Below are 17,854 nucleotides of genomic sequence, written 5' to 3' on the forward strand. Positions count from 1 at the left end.
GGGTCCATGGTCCAGCCCTACTTTGTCCATCTCCTGTCTTAGCAGGAACAGTGGCCTTTCCTGATTTTCCTTCAACCCATTCTGTTTTTATTGTTGGATATTACAGCCCAGCCCAGGATGGTCCACATCCAGACACAGCTCATACATAACTCAGCAGGGAGAGATGTAGCCTAGTCCATCCTTGTTCTCGGCACAGGAAATTAATACTGACTCTGGCAGCGCAGTTGTCAAAATAGGTCCATGTGGCACCCAAACCTAAAGTCCAACAGGTTCTGACAAGATCAGCACCAACAACAACCTAATTATATAGGACACCTGGAGTCTCTCTAATCCTGGGACCTGCTCCAACCGGAAGCGGGAGAAAGGCTACAGAGACAACAATGCAGCCTCAGCACGGTATCATAGGAGGTGGAGAGTGGTGAGACAAGAGCTGGGGCTGTGGAGACCACGGTGGAAATCTGACATAAGAACCCAGACCTGGAACTTGCTGGAGGTTGTGACACAAGTGGCTGCAAGGAAAAAGTTGTGTGCCAACCACATTAAGTAAAATCGCATCGTGGACCTGTGGGTGACAAAGCTTAGAAACCTGCCCCAAGGAATTCAAGACTCTGCTAACCAGAAGTACAATGAACAAGAGCAAAAGAAGAGACAAAGGCACAATGAATATTACTGAAGACTCCCCTGCAAAGGAGCAAAACCTTATGCCAACCTCAGAGTTAAGTGAGGAAGACATCGAGAAAATGGGGCACACAGAATCCATAAGACTCATTTTAAAGATTCTGATCAACAATGAGAAGCTCATGCAAGAGTTCAAAGAATTTAAGGAAGCAATAAAGCAAATCAAGGCTGGTATATCAGAAATTAAGAACACAGTAGAGCAAATTAAGAGTACAGAGGAGAGTATCCATAATAGAATGAAGACAGCAGAAGAAAGAATCTCAGAATTGGACGGTATTTCCTGTCATCAGGGGGAAGCAAACAAAAAGCTGGAAGCAGAGCTGGATCAGGCCAAAAAAAGTATTCAAGAATTGAAAGACACGGGCCTGGCGGTGTGGCCTAGTGGCTAGGGTCCTCGCCTTGAACGTTCCAGGATCCCATATGGTCGCCGGTTCTAGTCCCGGCAGCTCCACTTCCTCTCTATCTCTCCTCTCTGTATATCTGACTTTGTAATAAAAATAAAATAAATCTTTAAAAAAAAAAAGAATTGAAAGACATTGTTAAGAGGCCAAATATAAGAGTGATGGGAGTCCCAGAAGGTGCAGAAAAAGAAGCTGAGTTTGCAAATGTATTTAATGCAATAATAAAGGAAAGTTTCCCTAATCTGGAGAAATAATTGGGAAACAAGTTCCAGGAGGGGCACAGAACTCCCAATAGGCTTGATCAAAAGTGATCTTCACCACGACATATGATCATCAAGCCTCTTCAATTGAACATAAGGAAAAAATGCTTAAATGTGCATGTGAAAAAGTCAATTGACATATAAAGGAATGCCAATTAAGCTCACAGGAGATCTCTCACATTAAACTCTATGGGCAAGAAGAGAATGGAGTAATGTATTCCAGATTCTAAAGGAAAAAAATTGTCAGCCTAGGATAACATATACAGCAAAGCTTTCTTTTGTCTTTGAAAATGAAATCGAATTCTTCCATAGTAAAGAAAAGCTAAAAGAATTTGCCTCTTCCAAACCTGCCCTACAAATGATACTTCAAGAGGTTCTCTTGACAGAAAAGAGGAATAGCACCTACCCAAACCAAAGGCAAATGTGAAGAACATCCCAATAAAATGACTACAGAAGACTAAACCAATGAACAACCCATTCCTAAAATGACAGGATCAAAGTAACACCCATGTATATTAAACTCTGAATGTAAATGGCTTAAGCTCAGTCAAATGTCATAGATTAGTACACTGGATTAAAAAACAAAACTCATCTGCTTATTGTCTGGAGGAGACTCACTTCAACAAAGATCAGCGCAAACTATATCACATGAGTTTTGTTGTTTTCTGTTGTTTTCATCTCTTTAAAACACTTCCTTCTGATTAAATCACTCAATGACTCGTAGATCATGAAGTAGCATCATTTTCTTCAAGAAGGTTCTTGATTTTCATTTCTTCAGCTACATGTTAGTCATTTAATAGCATGTTATTCAACTTCTTCATGTTGTTAATTTCTTTTTTCTTCCAGATGTTGGTTTTGTTTTGTGGCTCTTCATTTAAGGGAATGTATAGTAGCTGTGTAATGGAGACTGTCATATTTAGTAACATGTCCTTTAACTTCAGGCATTGTAAATTTCTATTTTTCCTTTTATTGTTGATTTTGTATCATAATTTTTCATTTAAGGGGATGTTTAGCAGCTGTGTAATGGAAACAGTCATATTAGTAACATGTCATTTAACTTCATGGCATTGTAAATTTCTTCTTTCTATTGTTGATTTTGAATCATGACTTTTCATTTAAGGAGATGTACAGTAGCTGCGAAATTGAGACTAACATTCAGATGTGAGGATATAGTGTGGTATGCGTTTCTACTTCCAGACAAAGATGAACTTACAATGAAACTTGTTTACTATATCTTGACAATAGGATTCTGGACTCTCTGCCAGTGTCTATGCCCGCAATGATGGACATATGACTGAGTATGAAGAACTATATGTTAGTAATGATATAGAGGAATGGGGGAGGGGAGGAAACAGGGGAGGGGATAAGGGAATATGAAACTGTACTATAAAATAATAACAATAATAATATAATGTATTACAAAAATAAAAAAGAGTCTGAAAAATCAACGGAAAGGTAAAAACTGGTAAATTGAGAATGAGAATAAAGTGTATAAGATGATGGAAAAAAAAATAAGCTTTGTTCTCATAAGCACCAGTGGGTCCTGAAGTCTAACTCTGTCTGGCACACATTAGACCTAGTTCACACTTGTGCCAAAAGAGACTGCAGCCATGTCCAAACCATTTAACAGCCCCTACTCTGGCCCTCACTCTTACCAGTAGGAACCACAACCTAGTTGGAGTATACCCTTAGCTCCCCAGCTAGGCCTGTTCCCAGCCATAGACCTTGCTTTTGCCAGTGGTTTCTATGACACAGCTTGCCCGTTGTTGCAGTTAACCGAGACAGAAATGACCTCACTCCCAGCTCAGCGCATGCTCAGCCCTTTCCCTTGCCGTTTCCCCGTTACGCAAAATGGCACCCAGTTCAGCTCTAGGGGGCTGACTGGGCTGTGAAATCCACTCTGTTCTCGCAATACCCATCTGAGATCTGCTGCTCTGTCTCTGCTCCTGGTCAAATCAAACGGACCAGCAGGATGGACAGTTCTTTGGGTTCACCACCCAATCTCCCAGTGAAAGTCCCTTCCCACCTGGTTGCTGTTGGAATCCAGCTGCTGTGGAGTTCAGATTGCCGTGCTGGAGTATCAGTCTCTGCAACACCAAACTGCTGTGCCCGCTGCTTTCCTGTGTTGGTCAGTCTCCAGGTACCCCTCTGCTGTTGTTCTGTCCTTACCTATTTCCTGAAATATGTCCTCTCTGCTTCATCCTGATTAAATGATTTTCCGTCTGTATAAATGTGTAGTTGCCCTTTTCCGCCATCTTGATTCTCTCTGGTGGGACTTACATTTCCACAGGTTTAGACCCACATATCCCCCACAGAATCTACCCCTGGACCTGTTTCTCCCTTGCACTAATGTCATTGCCCTGCCTAATATGACCCATCCCTGTTCTGACATTCATAAGGAAGTGGGATCTAGCCTTGTCAGACAGATCCCCAGCCCTAACTTTTGCATGGACTAGCATGTGGTGGTCAGCAATATTCCTTACTAAGAATCCCTACTCAGGACTCCCATATGGGCTGGTGTATAAGTCTGACCCATACAGTGCTTCTGTTCTCTCCCCTCCAAACCACCATGTCTCAGTCCCCTCATTTTCCTGCAAGTGCAGTTGCCCTGTCACTGGGAATTCCTCAGGATTCATTTTTTACCTACACGTACAGTGGTCTTATTCGTGAATGTCCTTAGGTAACAATGCCACACCCCAAGACTCTAAAGCTCACCTCTGGATGAAGCCAGCAGGTAAAGCCTGGTGCTGGTTGGTGCTCTGGCTGCCCACAGTTCCAGGATTCACTCAGCACTTGGCGTCAATGGCTGTTGCTAGTGCTCCAGGTATTGAGTCCGAGCTGAGTTAGGTACCCCCAGCAGCTGCCATGCTGCTGTCAGCTCCATTAACACAGCCCCAAATCTTTCCCACAGATTTTTAAAAATTTATTCATTAATTACATTGTATTATGTGACACAGTTTCATAGGTACCCCTCCCCAAACCCTCCCCCAATGGTGGATTCCTCCATCTTGATGCATAACCAGAGCTCAATTTCAGTTGGGATTCCCTCATTGCAAGCATATACCTTACATACAGTCCAGCATCCTATTGTCCAGTCAAGTTCAATGGCTTCTTAGGGAGGCCCTCTCTGGTCTGAAGGCAGAGCCAGCAGAGTATCATCCCGATCAATTAGAAGCTCCAGCACACCATCAGCAACAATCCAGGTATGATGAGCCTGGTGCAGAGTCCATTGATTGACATAGTCCATCATAGAGTCTCCCCTTGTACAGTATTTTGCTGCCAACATATAGCTGAGGTGATTGATTGATCTACTCCAGCTTCCATCTTTTCTTGGTTAATATTCTGATTCCTCCATTTTGATTGAGGGAATCCCCAAAGAAACTTTGAGGTGTTCCCAGACCAGGTTCCTACATGTACTAGCAAGCACAGTGCCCACCATAGTCCATCATCCCAATCAGCTGGTGTTTGCAACTGCAGGTTGGTTCTATTCTCAGCCCTGACCTCCACCAGAACCAATGAGTATTGCAGTCCATCCTGGCTCTGCCCATCACACACTTGGCGCTCACCTAAACCAGTGGGAGGTGTGCTGGTTGGGTGCTGCGTTCCTAGCCGGCACAGGCAGCCTCACCTTGACATTTTGTGTTGTGTACTATTTTTGTCACAACTGAACCTGGCCAGACTCCCACCCAGCTCCAGCGCTTGGAGCTGCCAGTGGATGATGCAAGTTGACTCAGCCTGGTCCGCCCCCAGCCCGAGCCATATGTATGCATGTGGGACACTTTCCATAGCCTCTTCTGGGTTGTTTACCTTCATGCTTCCTGTGTTTATTTGTAGGGTCAGTGTGCTGTCAGAGGGACTGTTCAGGTTCCTCCATCAGACCCCCTCCTGGTGTCAGGTTTCGTGCATACCAGCAGGTCCATGGGCCAGCACCGCTCATTTCGTCTCTTGCCCCAACAGGAGCAGGGGCCTTTCTTAACTGCTCTTCAATCCATTCTGGTTCCTGCTGCTGGAAGTTTCAGCCCAGCCACAGCTCGACCATACCCACATATAGCTCATATATGGCTTAGTTGGGGTTGAAACTTAGCTGAGAAAATTTGGAAACAATAGTCTCATCCACTTTCCCCTAATTCTCGATCTTACCTAGCTTAATCTGTATCCACATGTGCATGCATGCTCCCTTCTCAGCTGTGTAAACATAAAAATAAAATTTAAAAAAGAATGATAAGAAATGAATTACTGTAGGCCCGGCGGCGTGCCCTAGCAGCTAAAGTCCTCGCCTTGAAAGCCCCGGGATCCCATATGGGCGCCGGCTTTCCAATAATAATAAATTTAGAAAAAAAAAAGAAAAAGAAACCTAGCTGAGTCTGTCCCACATCTACCCTGGTCCTCCAGAGCACCAAACTATGCTGCGGTTCCACCTGGCATGGTGCGTCAAGCCCCAGTCCACACTTGTGCCAAGGGAGAGTACAACTGTGACGCGACCAGAACTCAGCCCCTTCCAGCTCCTTCGCCCCTTAAGTGGGAAACTCCACCCAACCAGGACCTCCCCCTTGCTCCCTCACCAGGCCTGTTCCCAGCCAGTGTTAAGCATGCCAGTGGTTGCTCTGGGTCAGCTTAGCCCATCTTATAGCCTGTTGTGCCTCCTGCCTTGTTTCCACTGGCCCTCCTAAGCCATCCAGTGGGGTCAGAATTCCCATGGGGTTTGGACCACACATCCCCGACACATTCTATCTCCGGGTATGGTTCTCAAATGCCAGTCAGTGTCATGGTCCTGCCTACTGTGACCCCTATGCTGATCCCTCCTCCTGTTAGACAATGGGGACATTCTGTTGGACAAGCCCGGAATTTTGGCTCTTGAATGAACTGGTGTTCGGTAATCTGCATTATAAAGTGATTACAGGTTCTTCAGAGGAAGATTTACTGCCATTGAGAATCTTTCGGACTGATACATGTCCCCAGAGCTCTGTGGGTTCAGCATGGAGCTACTTAAGCAGCATATCAAAGAACCAAAATTCCAGAACTCCCCGGCTGGGTGGCCAGCAGGAGGTGCCTGGCGCCAAATGGCCCACTGCACCCCCGGGAGCCGCTCACCACGTGTACGTACGTGGTAGCAGGCGTGTGTGTTCCAGGCTTGAGGTGCAGCCATCCTGAGGTCCCCCAGGCAGCCGGGCGGCTGCCTGGAGGTTGAATTCCTCAGGCCCCAGTCTAGCCCCTCCTGGCTCCTCCCCCGCTCCAGCCACATGGCGAGTTGTGGGAAGGTCCAGACCCGCTACACAGAGCCCCGGGACTCACCACAAAAGAGGGTAGCCAACAGGGTTCTGGCAAATCTGGCAGCCGCTCATCACGTGTACATACGTGGTGGCAGGTGTGGTTGTTCCAGGATGGAGACATGGCCATCCTGAGACCCCCCGGGAAGCCTTCAAAAAAAAAAAAAGAAAGAAAGAATATGCAACTATGCTGACACACTGGTATTGTTAATACATATTTGGCATTAACCAGGCCCAGGATGCCCACCAGCTCTTAGCTACTTTTCTCCCACCTGTGTAACACTGACCTAGGTACAATGCGAACAAGGCAGCTGCCTAGAGCTGGGGTGTTGGTGTTTAATATCTTCTAAATAGATCATTTTAGTGTGAGGGATGATTCTGAATTTTAAAAAAATCCAGTGAATTTTGATCAACATGTACTTGAATATCATCACTGTGTATAGTGTTGTATTTAAGTATATGTACAGTATCAGCTGAGTAAACCAGGTGCAGAGGCTTTCCACGTTTTTTTGTTTTATTTTACACCACACACGGTCCTCCATTCCCGGTGCCTTATCATTGTGAACTGTAGTCATCAGGCACTGGTATGGAACACTGGATCTCATTGGCAATAGGAAGTATAGTTGCAAATAGGAGTGTGCTTTGGTTGCCATAAAAATATGCTGCAGAATGTGTGTCTTCAATCACAATAATTCATTTCTTATTCTTTTTTTAAAATTTATTTTTATCATGTTTACACAGTTGAGAAGGGAGCATGCATGCACATGTGGATACTGATTAAGCTAGGAAAGATCGAGAATTAGGGCAAAGTGGATGAAACCATTGTTTCCAAATTTTGTTCTTCCTGTGTTTGGGGGATGGTGGGGAGAAGGAGAAACGCCACTCCCAGAATCCCCACAATGGAACTGTGGGATATGGAGTGGTCATCTTATTTTCCAATTCCCCACTGTGGAGCATGATCTGAGGGTTCTGTTCAATTGGTTTCTATAAGAAATCCTTTCAAGGTCGATTGGTTGACATTCCGACTAGAGTTTCCATTCAGCCAGATATTTACTCTCCACACTTGCCTGGGGTAGTTGTCCAATCTTTTCTACCCTCCTTCATCTGCAGGCTCCAACAGACTGTCCTATCCCCTATGTGCATCTGAACATATTCATTCAGCAAATGAGGAGGCCCAGTTCTGACACACAAACTCCAAAGACAATGCACAGATTCCACATTTGTCCAAATTTGTGGAGTTCTGTGTCCATTGGATCAGTGGTCAGTATCCCTGAAGAAACTCTCTAAGGTGATCATAGACTTGTGTTTGTACTTGCCAGTATGGGGTCAGCTCAGTCTATCATCCACATCAGCCTATGCACACTGGTGGTTGCAGTTGCTGGATAAGTTTGTCTCCAGTCCCATCTCTTATGCAAACCAGTGGATGCTGTGGTGGAGCTCACCCATGCCCATCCCACATTCAGCTCTCATGTACACCCGTTGGGAACTGCATCCCAATCAAAGTGACACCCTATAACCCATACTAGGTCTGCCTCCACCATGGTTCCTTTGCTTGTTGTTTTGAGCAGCAGACTGCTCTTTGCTGCAGCCTGGACCAGTGTGTCCTGTTCCCAATCCCAGTATTCATGAATGTCAGAGGGTTCCATGGTCATGTGTAGCTCAGCTCTTTACAACTCTCAGCTCTTGAGCCAGCCTTCAGAAATTACAGTTCCACAGGTTGAGCCCTCATATTCCCCACAGGATCTGAACCCAGACCTAGTTCTTACGCATGCCTGTTGGTATCATGGCCCAGCTTAACATTATCTGCCCCTTCTATGAAACTCATTGGTAGTAGTGTAATCTTTCCCTGCCAGAATGTCCCCCAGCCTTACTTTAAGTGTGCACTGGTGGGTGGTGGTAGTCCATGTTAACCATCCCAGTTCAGGTCTCCCATGTGGGCATGTGTACTCATCTGACCCAGACATTTCCTCAGTTATAGCTTCCAAACCACTAGGTGTTAGCCCCCTCATTTACCTGCAGGTAACGTGGCTTTTGTCATTCAGAAGACATTCTTCAGCTGCAGCATACCACTTCAGTGGTCCTGCCTCCCATGCATCCTCTTACCCCTTCTCCTGAACAATCCACAATTCCTACTCCTGGAATCAAGCAACCCAGCCTAGCTGCTTGAAGGCAGCTTCAGACATCCTGGCCTTTGCTGAGAGCAGAAATGTGAGCTTGTACCCAGTGTCATCTCTTGGCTGGTGGTGGGAGGTGCATAGCCCAGCATGGCTACTTAAAGGCAGCTGTGCCATTCTGGCCTGGGCTAGGTGTCAAACTGGATCCTAGAGCACACTGGCCAACTTTGTCTGACGTGAGTGGAACAGCATGGTCTTGTTGCTTAAAGGCAGCTTGATCCATCCTGGCCTTGGCTTGTGCTCCAAAGGAACTCTAGTCCCACTGGCTGCTTTTGTCTGGTTGGTAGAAGGACAGAACAGTGCCTGGCTGCTTGAAGGCAGCTTGAGCTATCCTTGCCTGGGTTGTTTTAATGAAGGACATTGCAATGGATATAAAGTGGTATATCATAGTGGTTGTCATTTTCCAATGCACATGGCAGGACAAAATCACTGTCTCTAAGGATCAACTCTTTTTTTAAGAGATTTATTTATTTTATTACAAAGTCAGATTTACAGAGAGGAGGAGAGACAGAGAGGAAGATCTTCCATCTGATGATTCACTCCCCAAGTGAGCCACAATGGGCCACTGCTACGCCGATCCAAATCTGGGAACCAGGAACCTCTTCTGGGTTTCCCACACAGGAGCAGGGTCCCATGGCATTGTGCTGTCCTCGACTGCTTTCCCAGGCCACAAGCAGGGAGCTAGTTGTGAAGTGGAATTGTCAGGATTAGAACCTTCGCCCGTATGAGATCCCAGCACGTTCACGGTGAGGACTTTAGCTGCTAGGCCACGCCACCAGGCACTAGGATCAACTCTTAACATAAATTGCCTAAAGCCATCAGTCAAAAGACATAGATTAACAGATTGGATCAACAAATGGGACCCAATTATCTGTTGACTACAGGAGACACATCTAACCAGAAAATATGCTAAGAAACTGAAACTGAAGGGATAGAAAAAGATGTTTCACGCCAGTGGATGAGAAAAAAAGGTTGGTGTAGTGGTCCTGATTTCAGATGATACAGACTTCAATGTGACAAACATCAAAAAGGACACAGAAGTTCATTTGCTATTGTTGAAAGGAATGATCCATCAGAAAGTGATTACCATCCTTAATATGTATGCCCCAAATTCAGATGCACTCAGCTATGTGAAGCAATTACTTATAGACTTATAGGGAGATACAGATGAACATACAATAATTATGTGATATGTGAACACCCATTAACACCAATAGACAGATCAACAAGACAGAAGCTCAGCAGAGAAACTACAGAGCTCACACAAACAGTGGAACAATTGGACTTAGTACACATTTATAGAACCTTTCATTCTAGCACTGCAGGTTATACATTTCTTTTCAGCAGTGCATGGCCCTTTCTCCAGGATAGACCACATGATAGGACACAAAGCAAGTATAAATAACTTCAAAAATACTGGAATCATACCATGCACCTTCTTGGACCACCATGGAATGAAATTGGAAATCAAGAATTCAAAATGTCCCAGGAAACATGTAAACTCTTGGAGGTTAAACAATATGCTATTAAACAAAGCATGGATTAAAGAAATTAAAGATGAGATAAAAGAATCTATGGCAACCAGTGGAAAGTTAGAGACAACATTCCAAAACTTGTGGGACACCACTAAAGCAGTGTTATGTGGTAAGCTCATTGCAATTGGTACTCATGTCAAGGCCCAAGAAAGACACCAAATACTGGAATTAAGCACACACCTCCAGGAAATGGAAAAGCAGCAGCAAAATAACCCCACAAACAATAGGAAACAAGAAATTATCAAAACAAGGGAGGAGATAAACCAAATAGAAATAAAAAAACTACACAAAATCAATGAATCAAAAAGATGGTTTCTTGAGAAGATTGATAAAATAGACACCCCACTGGCCTGAGTGACAAAGAAAAAAAAAAAAAAAAAACAAGAGAAAGTGAGAATTAGCAGCATCAAAGATGAAAAAGGCAACATAACAACAGACACTGCAACCACTAAGAAAATAATTAGAAATTACTACAAGGAACTGTATTCTAACAAATCAGAAAACCACCAGGAAATGGAAAGTTTCCTAGACTTCCACCACTTACAAAGGCTTACCTCAGAGGCAACAGAAGACCTGAACAAACCCATAACCAAAGCAGAGATATAGTCATTGATTAAGATCTCCCAGCAAAGAGCTAACCCAAATCCTCTACAAGCTCTTCAAAAAAATAGAAAAGGAAGCAACCCTTCCAAACTCATTGTTTGAAGCGAACATGACTTTAATCCCAAAACCAGATAGAGAATTAATAGAGAAGGAAAACCACAAACTGATCTCCTGATGAACGTTGATGCTAAGATTCTCAACAAAACACTAGCCAATAGAATTCAGAAAAGCATCAGATAGATCATTCATCCAGACCAAGTAGGATTCATCCTGGGAATGCAGGGATGTTTCAACATATGGAAATTCACAAATGTGATACACCACATCCAAAAACTGAAGAACAAAAGTCATAAAATAGTATCAATAGATGCAGAAAAAACCTTCGACAAAATCCAACACCACTTTATGTTAAAAACCCTAAGCAAGGTAGTGGTTTTTACAGGGAGGTGCTGGGGGAATCCCAGAGCCTATGAAACTGTGTCACATAATGCAACACAATTAAAAGAAAAACTTGAATTTCCACTGAATAACAAATTGATGAGTAGAAAAAAACAAGAAAACTGTGATCACATACAAAATAAATAACAGGGAAAAAGGGAAGATTGAAAAGAAGCATCATGCTGTTTAAATGATATATATCAGTTACAATAGCTCTGTTTTAATTGGGTTTTTTTAATTTTATTGTATTTTGACAATCTTTACACAGTTAATTACGGTAAGAAGGTTCAGGGGCTATAGGGAAGTGGGTAAGACTATTATGTCCATATTGTTTCCTTCTTGTATCTGAGGTAAAGGGGGATATTGTGGTAGAAGCCCCACCTAATTTCCCACACACCCCACGTCCCAGATGTGGGGCATGCTATGAGATACTTGTTCAAGTGGTTTTAATAGTTCTCCAGTTATGAAGCGCTGCTAGTTTCACCACTCCGAACACAATGAGGTCGTTGAAGAATCCTCTAATTGACATAGTCCATCATAGAGTCTTCATTTGCCCAGTATTTCATTGCCATAATATAGCTGAGGTAGTTGATTGACTTTTTTTTCTTCTGTCTTTTCTTGGCTAGGGTTCTGAGTCCAGCAGTTCGATTGGGGAGATCCCCACAGAAACTTTGAGGTATTCCCAGACCAGATTCTTGTCTGTTCTAGCAAGCACAGGGTCCGGAACAGTCCATCACCCCAATCAGCTGGTGGTTGCAATTGCTGTGTTGGTTCTGTTTTTGGTCCCGAGTTGCACTGGAACCAATGGGTGTTGCAGTCCAGCCTGGTCCTGCCCAGCACATACTCGGCCCTCACATCAACTAGTGGGACCCAAAAAACCCCCCACCAGGCCTTCCCTCTTCCCTGGTTTGCCAGTATGTATAGCAGACTAGTCCAGTCTGTCCTACATCCCATTTGGCTCTCATACTTGTCAATGAATATTAAAGCTTAGTTCCATCTAGCCAGCTCAACTATCCAGCCCCCATCTTAGTTTTCAAGCCCTCCCATCAGAGCAGTAACTCAAGAGGGGGGAGCCCACTATTTCCCTCCGGATCTCAATCCCCGTTTATGCACTCTTTGGGTGCTTCTGTGGTTTGACTTGACAGAATTAGCCCCCCAGTGCCAGCTTCTGCCAGCTGATGCTGCGGATAAACACAAACAACCCTCACCCACTGTGATTGTAGTTTGCACTAGTAGAAATAATCAGCCCAGCCTGGCTTTTCCCTGATCTAGTCCACATGAGGCCCCCAGGTGTTGTTGCCCTGCCTTGTCTGGTCTGCCCCCATCTCCGCTTACACTCTCCAGTGGGAGTAGCTGTCCAGCAAGGGGACTCCTCCATATTCCCCCTGTTGGTTCTTCCCCCTCCCTGCCTGGTTCTCACGTGTGCTGGTTGGGATCTGTGGTCACATCCAGTACAGGCAACCTCACCTTGGCATTCCTCATTGTGCACTGATTTTTGTCACAACTGAACCTGGCTCGACCCACACTCTGTTCTGGTGTTGGGATTTGCCAGGGGATGACATGAATGGATTCAGCCTGGTCTGGCGCTGACCCATGCCAAATGTATGCCAGTGGGAAACTTTCCATGGCCTATACTGGGCTGTTTCCTATCATGCTTCTTGCGCTTACCTGCAGGGACTGTGTCCTGCCACAGGAGTTGCCCAGGCTCCTCCATCAGAACCCTTCCAATTCCAGAGTTTGCGCATACCTGGGGGTCCATGAGCCAGCCCTACTCAGTTCACCTCCTGTCCTAGCAGGAACAGTGGCTTTTCTTACATTAGATCTCTTTTAATGTTAAAAGTAGTAAATAAATAACTGGAATAAAAGAAAAACCCAGATAACTGCTTAATGCTAAAGAGCTTCCAAAACGTAGAAAAAAAAAGAATTATGCTTGTTACAGCATGGCATTTGTGTTATATGTATAATTTTTGTTCAGCTTGCAGGCTATGACTGACTGATACCAACTATTTGTCAGAAGAAGATAGTTGTTATGAGACTATCATTTGTTTCCCTCCTAAGCTGAAGTTTACTATGTAGAAATTAAAACTTCCATATAATTATGTTATTCCATAAAAAATAGATCAAAAACCAAGTAGAGGGTTTTAATATATTGTTTTATATATTTTCACACTGGAATTACATTTTATATATATTTTATATTTTTACACTGGAATTACATTTTACATGAATACATGCATATGTATTCCATAATTTTTTACTTTGTGTATGTACATATGTGATATGTATTATTGATATATATGATCATATATTATTTAGATTTAATTCCAATATAAGCTGTAGGAAATATTCATGCAAGTACAGCTTTAAAATATTTTCAGTATTTTATTACTTCACTTTGAAATAAGAAAATTGAAGTTTATTATTGCTTTGTAATATTTTTAAATATCTCAGTATGTTTGAGAAAATCATTAATAAACTACTCAAAAATTTCTCATTATCTTGTGTAATATTAAGCATTTATCTTAATTATCTAATCTAGCATGTTATTTAGTTCATGTGTATCAAAAGATTGTACAATGAACTCATTTTATGCTCATAGAAAACAATCAGATACAGGATAATAAGGAATTGTAGCTTCAGAATTACAAACGTAATATAGGACAAAATGTTTTATTTTGTTTTTACCTTATTTGCCATATACGTTGTAAATTAAGCTGCATTCATAGAAGATGCAAATTGAACACACAGAGAAGAATTAAACTCATCTTAGTATTATAGCTGCTCAGTTAATACTTTATCTCAGTGTCAATATGATTATTTATCTTAATTATTTGAAAATCAGAATGGCAATAACAGACAGAGTGATATCTTCCACTTGGACAGCTATTCTAGCAATGCCTTTTAACAGTTCATTCGAATGAGAATCTTTAGAGCAAAGAACCTTTAATAGAATAAGGAATATTCTGTTGTATTATTAAAATTGCAAAAGTAATAGAGCACAAGATACTTTCATTTAACTGTTATTCTATGATGCTGTATGAATTGTAAATTAAACTGTGTCCATAGATGTTGCAAAGAAAATATACAAAGAATGCACCATCATTGTTTCTATTTAATGATCCAGAGCTGAGGTGATGTGCTGTTACAGGTGTTGGTGTCATTTGAAGATGTGGCTGTGGACTTTACCCAGGAAGAATGGCAGACAATGGACAATACTCAGAGGACCCTGTATAGGGAGGTGATGCTTGAGACCTATAACAATCTGCTGTCCTTGGGTGAGTGAAATTCTGTCATGCCTAAGCAGAACATGTCTGTATAATTTGCTTATGAAAGAAGAGTTTATAAAGTGTAGTAGTTGGTACGACTAATGGTGATTTCCAAAGATCTGCATCATTCTCCATTAACAGGGTACTCCATGACAAAGCCTGATGTGATATTCAAGTTGGAGCAAGAATCAGCACCATGGACAGTGGAAAAACCTGTGAAGCAGAGACTTCCAGGTAGGTCAGCACATAATTGGCAGGGAAATTGATACATACCTCCATAAATGTTGACTGGAATTATATTTGATTTGTACTCTGAGTTTCATTCAGAAGGACAGCTGGTGAGACACAGGCATTCTATAGTCTCCATGTATAGGTTTATTCTAGCAATTTGCCAGCCTATCACCATGAATCTGGAAATATATGGGTCATTTCATGATCCGAAACACTTGAATCACATCTGCCATGTCCCAAGATACATTTTCAGGAAGTTGTTTTTGAAGCAGAGTAGCCAGGAAAAGACGAACTATAGCTAAGATAGGATGTAAGATACTCCAAGCATTATTTTGAATTTTTATACCATATTTTATGTCACATCCTTTTTAAGTTAAATATGCAATCTCATGTAATTGAAATTTTTATTTTGAAAAATAGTTATTATGTTAAGGCATTAATAGATGAGAGGTATTGCCTATTTAAAATGCTCATAAATGTCCACATTTTACTAATATTAAAATGTGCTGTATCTAGAATGGCTACAAATCTCATTGCCTTCATGTCAGCATTTGAAAGGAAACATTGAGATGTGATTCACACATATGTTTACTCTTTTTCTCATTTCAGATCCCCATGGAAAGAATGAGCAGCTTGGAGCTAATCAAAATGGTCAAGAACTATTCTTCAGGCAAGTTTTAATTACAAAACCAGAGGGAATCAAATAACATTTCTTGGGAGAGAGCCAGGAGATGGTGTGCCTCTTGAATGGAGACAGCAGAATTTTTCAGAAGGGTCTTAGATTTTTAAGTGTCTACTGAGGCTTCCTTTTCTGGACAGGAACCTGTGAGTAAGACACTTCCCATTGTATTGGTTTTCTCTCAAACAGCATGGATATAGCTGCCACTACACAGCTTTAAATCTGCACCAGCCATTCTATGGCTGTTCAGCTGTCAGAGGTAGGTAGCCACATGAGTGACAAATTTGAAGAAACTGGCTTTTTCTCAACTCATGTATGAAATGTACAGGGGGTCATCAAAAGCCCACATAAGTCATTTATAAAGATCAATCCTGAGGGCATGGCATGGGCATGGCATGGTAGCCTAGTGGCTGTCCCTCATCTTGTTCTGTAACGCCAAGGTGAATGCCCTGTCCTAAAACCATGTCTAAGGTAAAAGAAGGCTTGCTCCACCTCACAGATCCCTGAGACTTTACTTCTGCCTTAGCTAATTCCTCATTTTCCATTTTCCACATAAGGAAGTTTCCTCCTGTGAGGCAAACCTTGGCAACCTGAAACCAATCATACTTAGTCATCCACTTTCCTGCAAGTCCCTCCACCATTGTCACAGTGTACGGGGAGTTTGGCCTGTAGTCAGAGACAGTATGCTTCAGTTCTTTAATAAGCTTATAAGGTAACGGTTCCCATTCAGGTTTATCCCATTCATAAACAACATGAAAACAGAAAAAATGACCTTCTTATGTACCTGCTGCATTGATCCTCTAAAGCCAATCTCTGCTGAATCTGGTCTAGCTGGAAAGGGCTCATAAGGCTTAGCCGAATACCTTGGAAGCTTATCATCAACAGCAGGAGACCTGTTATGTAATTCAGCCATTTGCCCCGTTTCACAATCTCTAACTCCTGATCTAAATATTTCTGGTTTTAACAAATCTTCCTCATCTGTTAAACCTTCCTGATCAGTTTTATGACATTTTATGTTATTTTCAGGATGGACACTTTCTGTTGAGCCATAACTAAGAACTAAGCCTCCCTTCTCAGGATCAAGAAGGGGAGTAAGTTCTCTCTCGTCAGGGCTGAAGGCACGGGATAAGGCTCGGGTCCCACATCTAGTGCCTGCCATAAAACCTTCCAAATGGCATATGCAGAGGATGGCATGCGCACTCTTCCATTGCTCTGGTACCACCTTTTCATATCATTCCCTAACTGATCCCATGTAAGTCTAAAGTGCCCTGCTCAATAAACCATGGGCTAACTTTTGTACAATTATTAAAAATTCTAATAATTGCTTCTTGCTAACTTTAATGCGCTTCCTCTGTAAGGTATGTCTAATAATATCAGTATGGACTTCTTTTACTAGAATCACTCTGGCCCCTATTTGCTGCACAGAGGGTACACAGCTTCTCAATATAAGTTCTGACTATTCACCCCTCCTAACCTAACCTTCTGTCAGGGGGCCTGCAGCACGCTGGGTTAAGTCCTATCCATGCTGCAAAGAGGAAGAAAAGACCTACCTTCATCGAGCACTCACGTTGGGCACCACTTACTAGAATCCAGCTCCAGCTGAGTTCGCAACTCGAGAAGGGTGTGTGGATGAGGTGTAAAGAAAATAGATGGACCACTAGGATTCCATGATCATCGTGGACAATGCGAGAAATCTGTCCGCTTTATTTATACAGAACCAGTCAAACTCTGGCTCAGACTTTTTACGTCATGGTCAAGTGGGTGTTTCTAAGGATAATGCTGCTGTTTGTTTCACCTAAGGCAGGATGTTATCCATCCTGGGGCCTATCAATCAGTAACACATTCCTACTATAATCCTCATTCTATAACTAGTCTTAAATCAGCTAAGGGAGGAAATATGTCACAGAAGGCAGGACCTAAAGATCAAAGAAAGAGGGAAAGAATAGATTCCACTACACCTGGGGACAGAACACCCTTAATTAGCATATGGTCAATGAGGAAGGAAAACCCTAAGCTTAGGTTCCTGTTACACACTTGATTAGCATAGGATCAAAGGGGGAGTTAACACCCCTGATCCGCATATTGTCAATGGGGGCAGCTGTGACAGCAATAATGAAATGCCTTTTGGCTAAAAACGGTATCAGCAACATCAGCTTCCAAGCTCACATTGATACTATATATTAACTCTGCAGAGGCAGACAATGCCTAAATATATTACAGAAATCTTAGTGGGGTTGTCCAGTGTCCATGCAAAGGGAGGTGGAGCTTCAATCAGGTGGTCGAAGAGATATTCACCAGGCCCTGCCAAACAGAGGGAATTTC

General features: G+C 42.8%; 1 protein-coding gene across 1 annotated transcript in view; it reads left to right on the forward strand.

The window, feature by feature from the left end:
- The window catches only part of LOC131482011 (zinc finger protein 334-like), a 66,472-nt gene extending 49,895 nt beyond the window's left edge, over positions 1-16,577 (forward strand). Inside the window, exons 3-6 of the mRNA XM_058673155.1 lie at positions 14,505-14,631; positions 14,764-14,856; positions 15,463-15,523; positions 16,559-16,577. Coding sequence (XP_058529138.1) covers positions 14,505-14,631; positions 14,764-14,856; positions 15,463-15,523; positions 16,559-16,577 — 300 coding nt within the window. The remainder of the gene's footprint in view (positions 1-14,504; positions 14,632-14,763; positions 14,857-15,462; positions 15,524-16,558) is intronic.
- The last annotated feature ends 1,277 nt before the right edge of the window (positions 16,578-17,854 follow it).

This window comes from Ochotona princeps, chromosome 15 (genome assembly GCF_030435755.1).
Source record: "Ochotona princeps isolate mOchPri1 chromosome 15, mOchPri1.hap1, whole genome shotgun sequence".
Classification (NCBI taxonomy): domain Eukaryota; kingdom Metazoa; phylum Chordata; class Mammalia; order Lagomorpha; family Ochotonidae; genus Ochotona; species Ochotona princeps.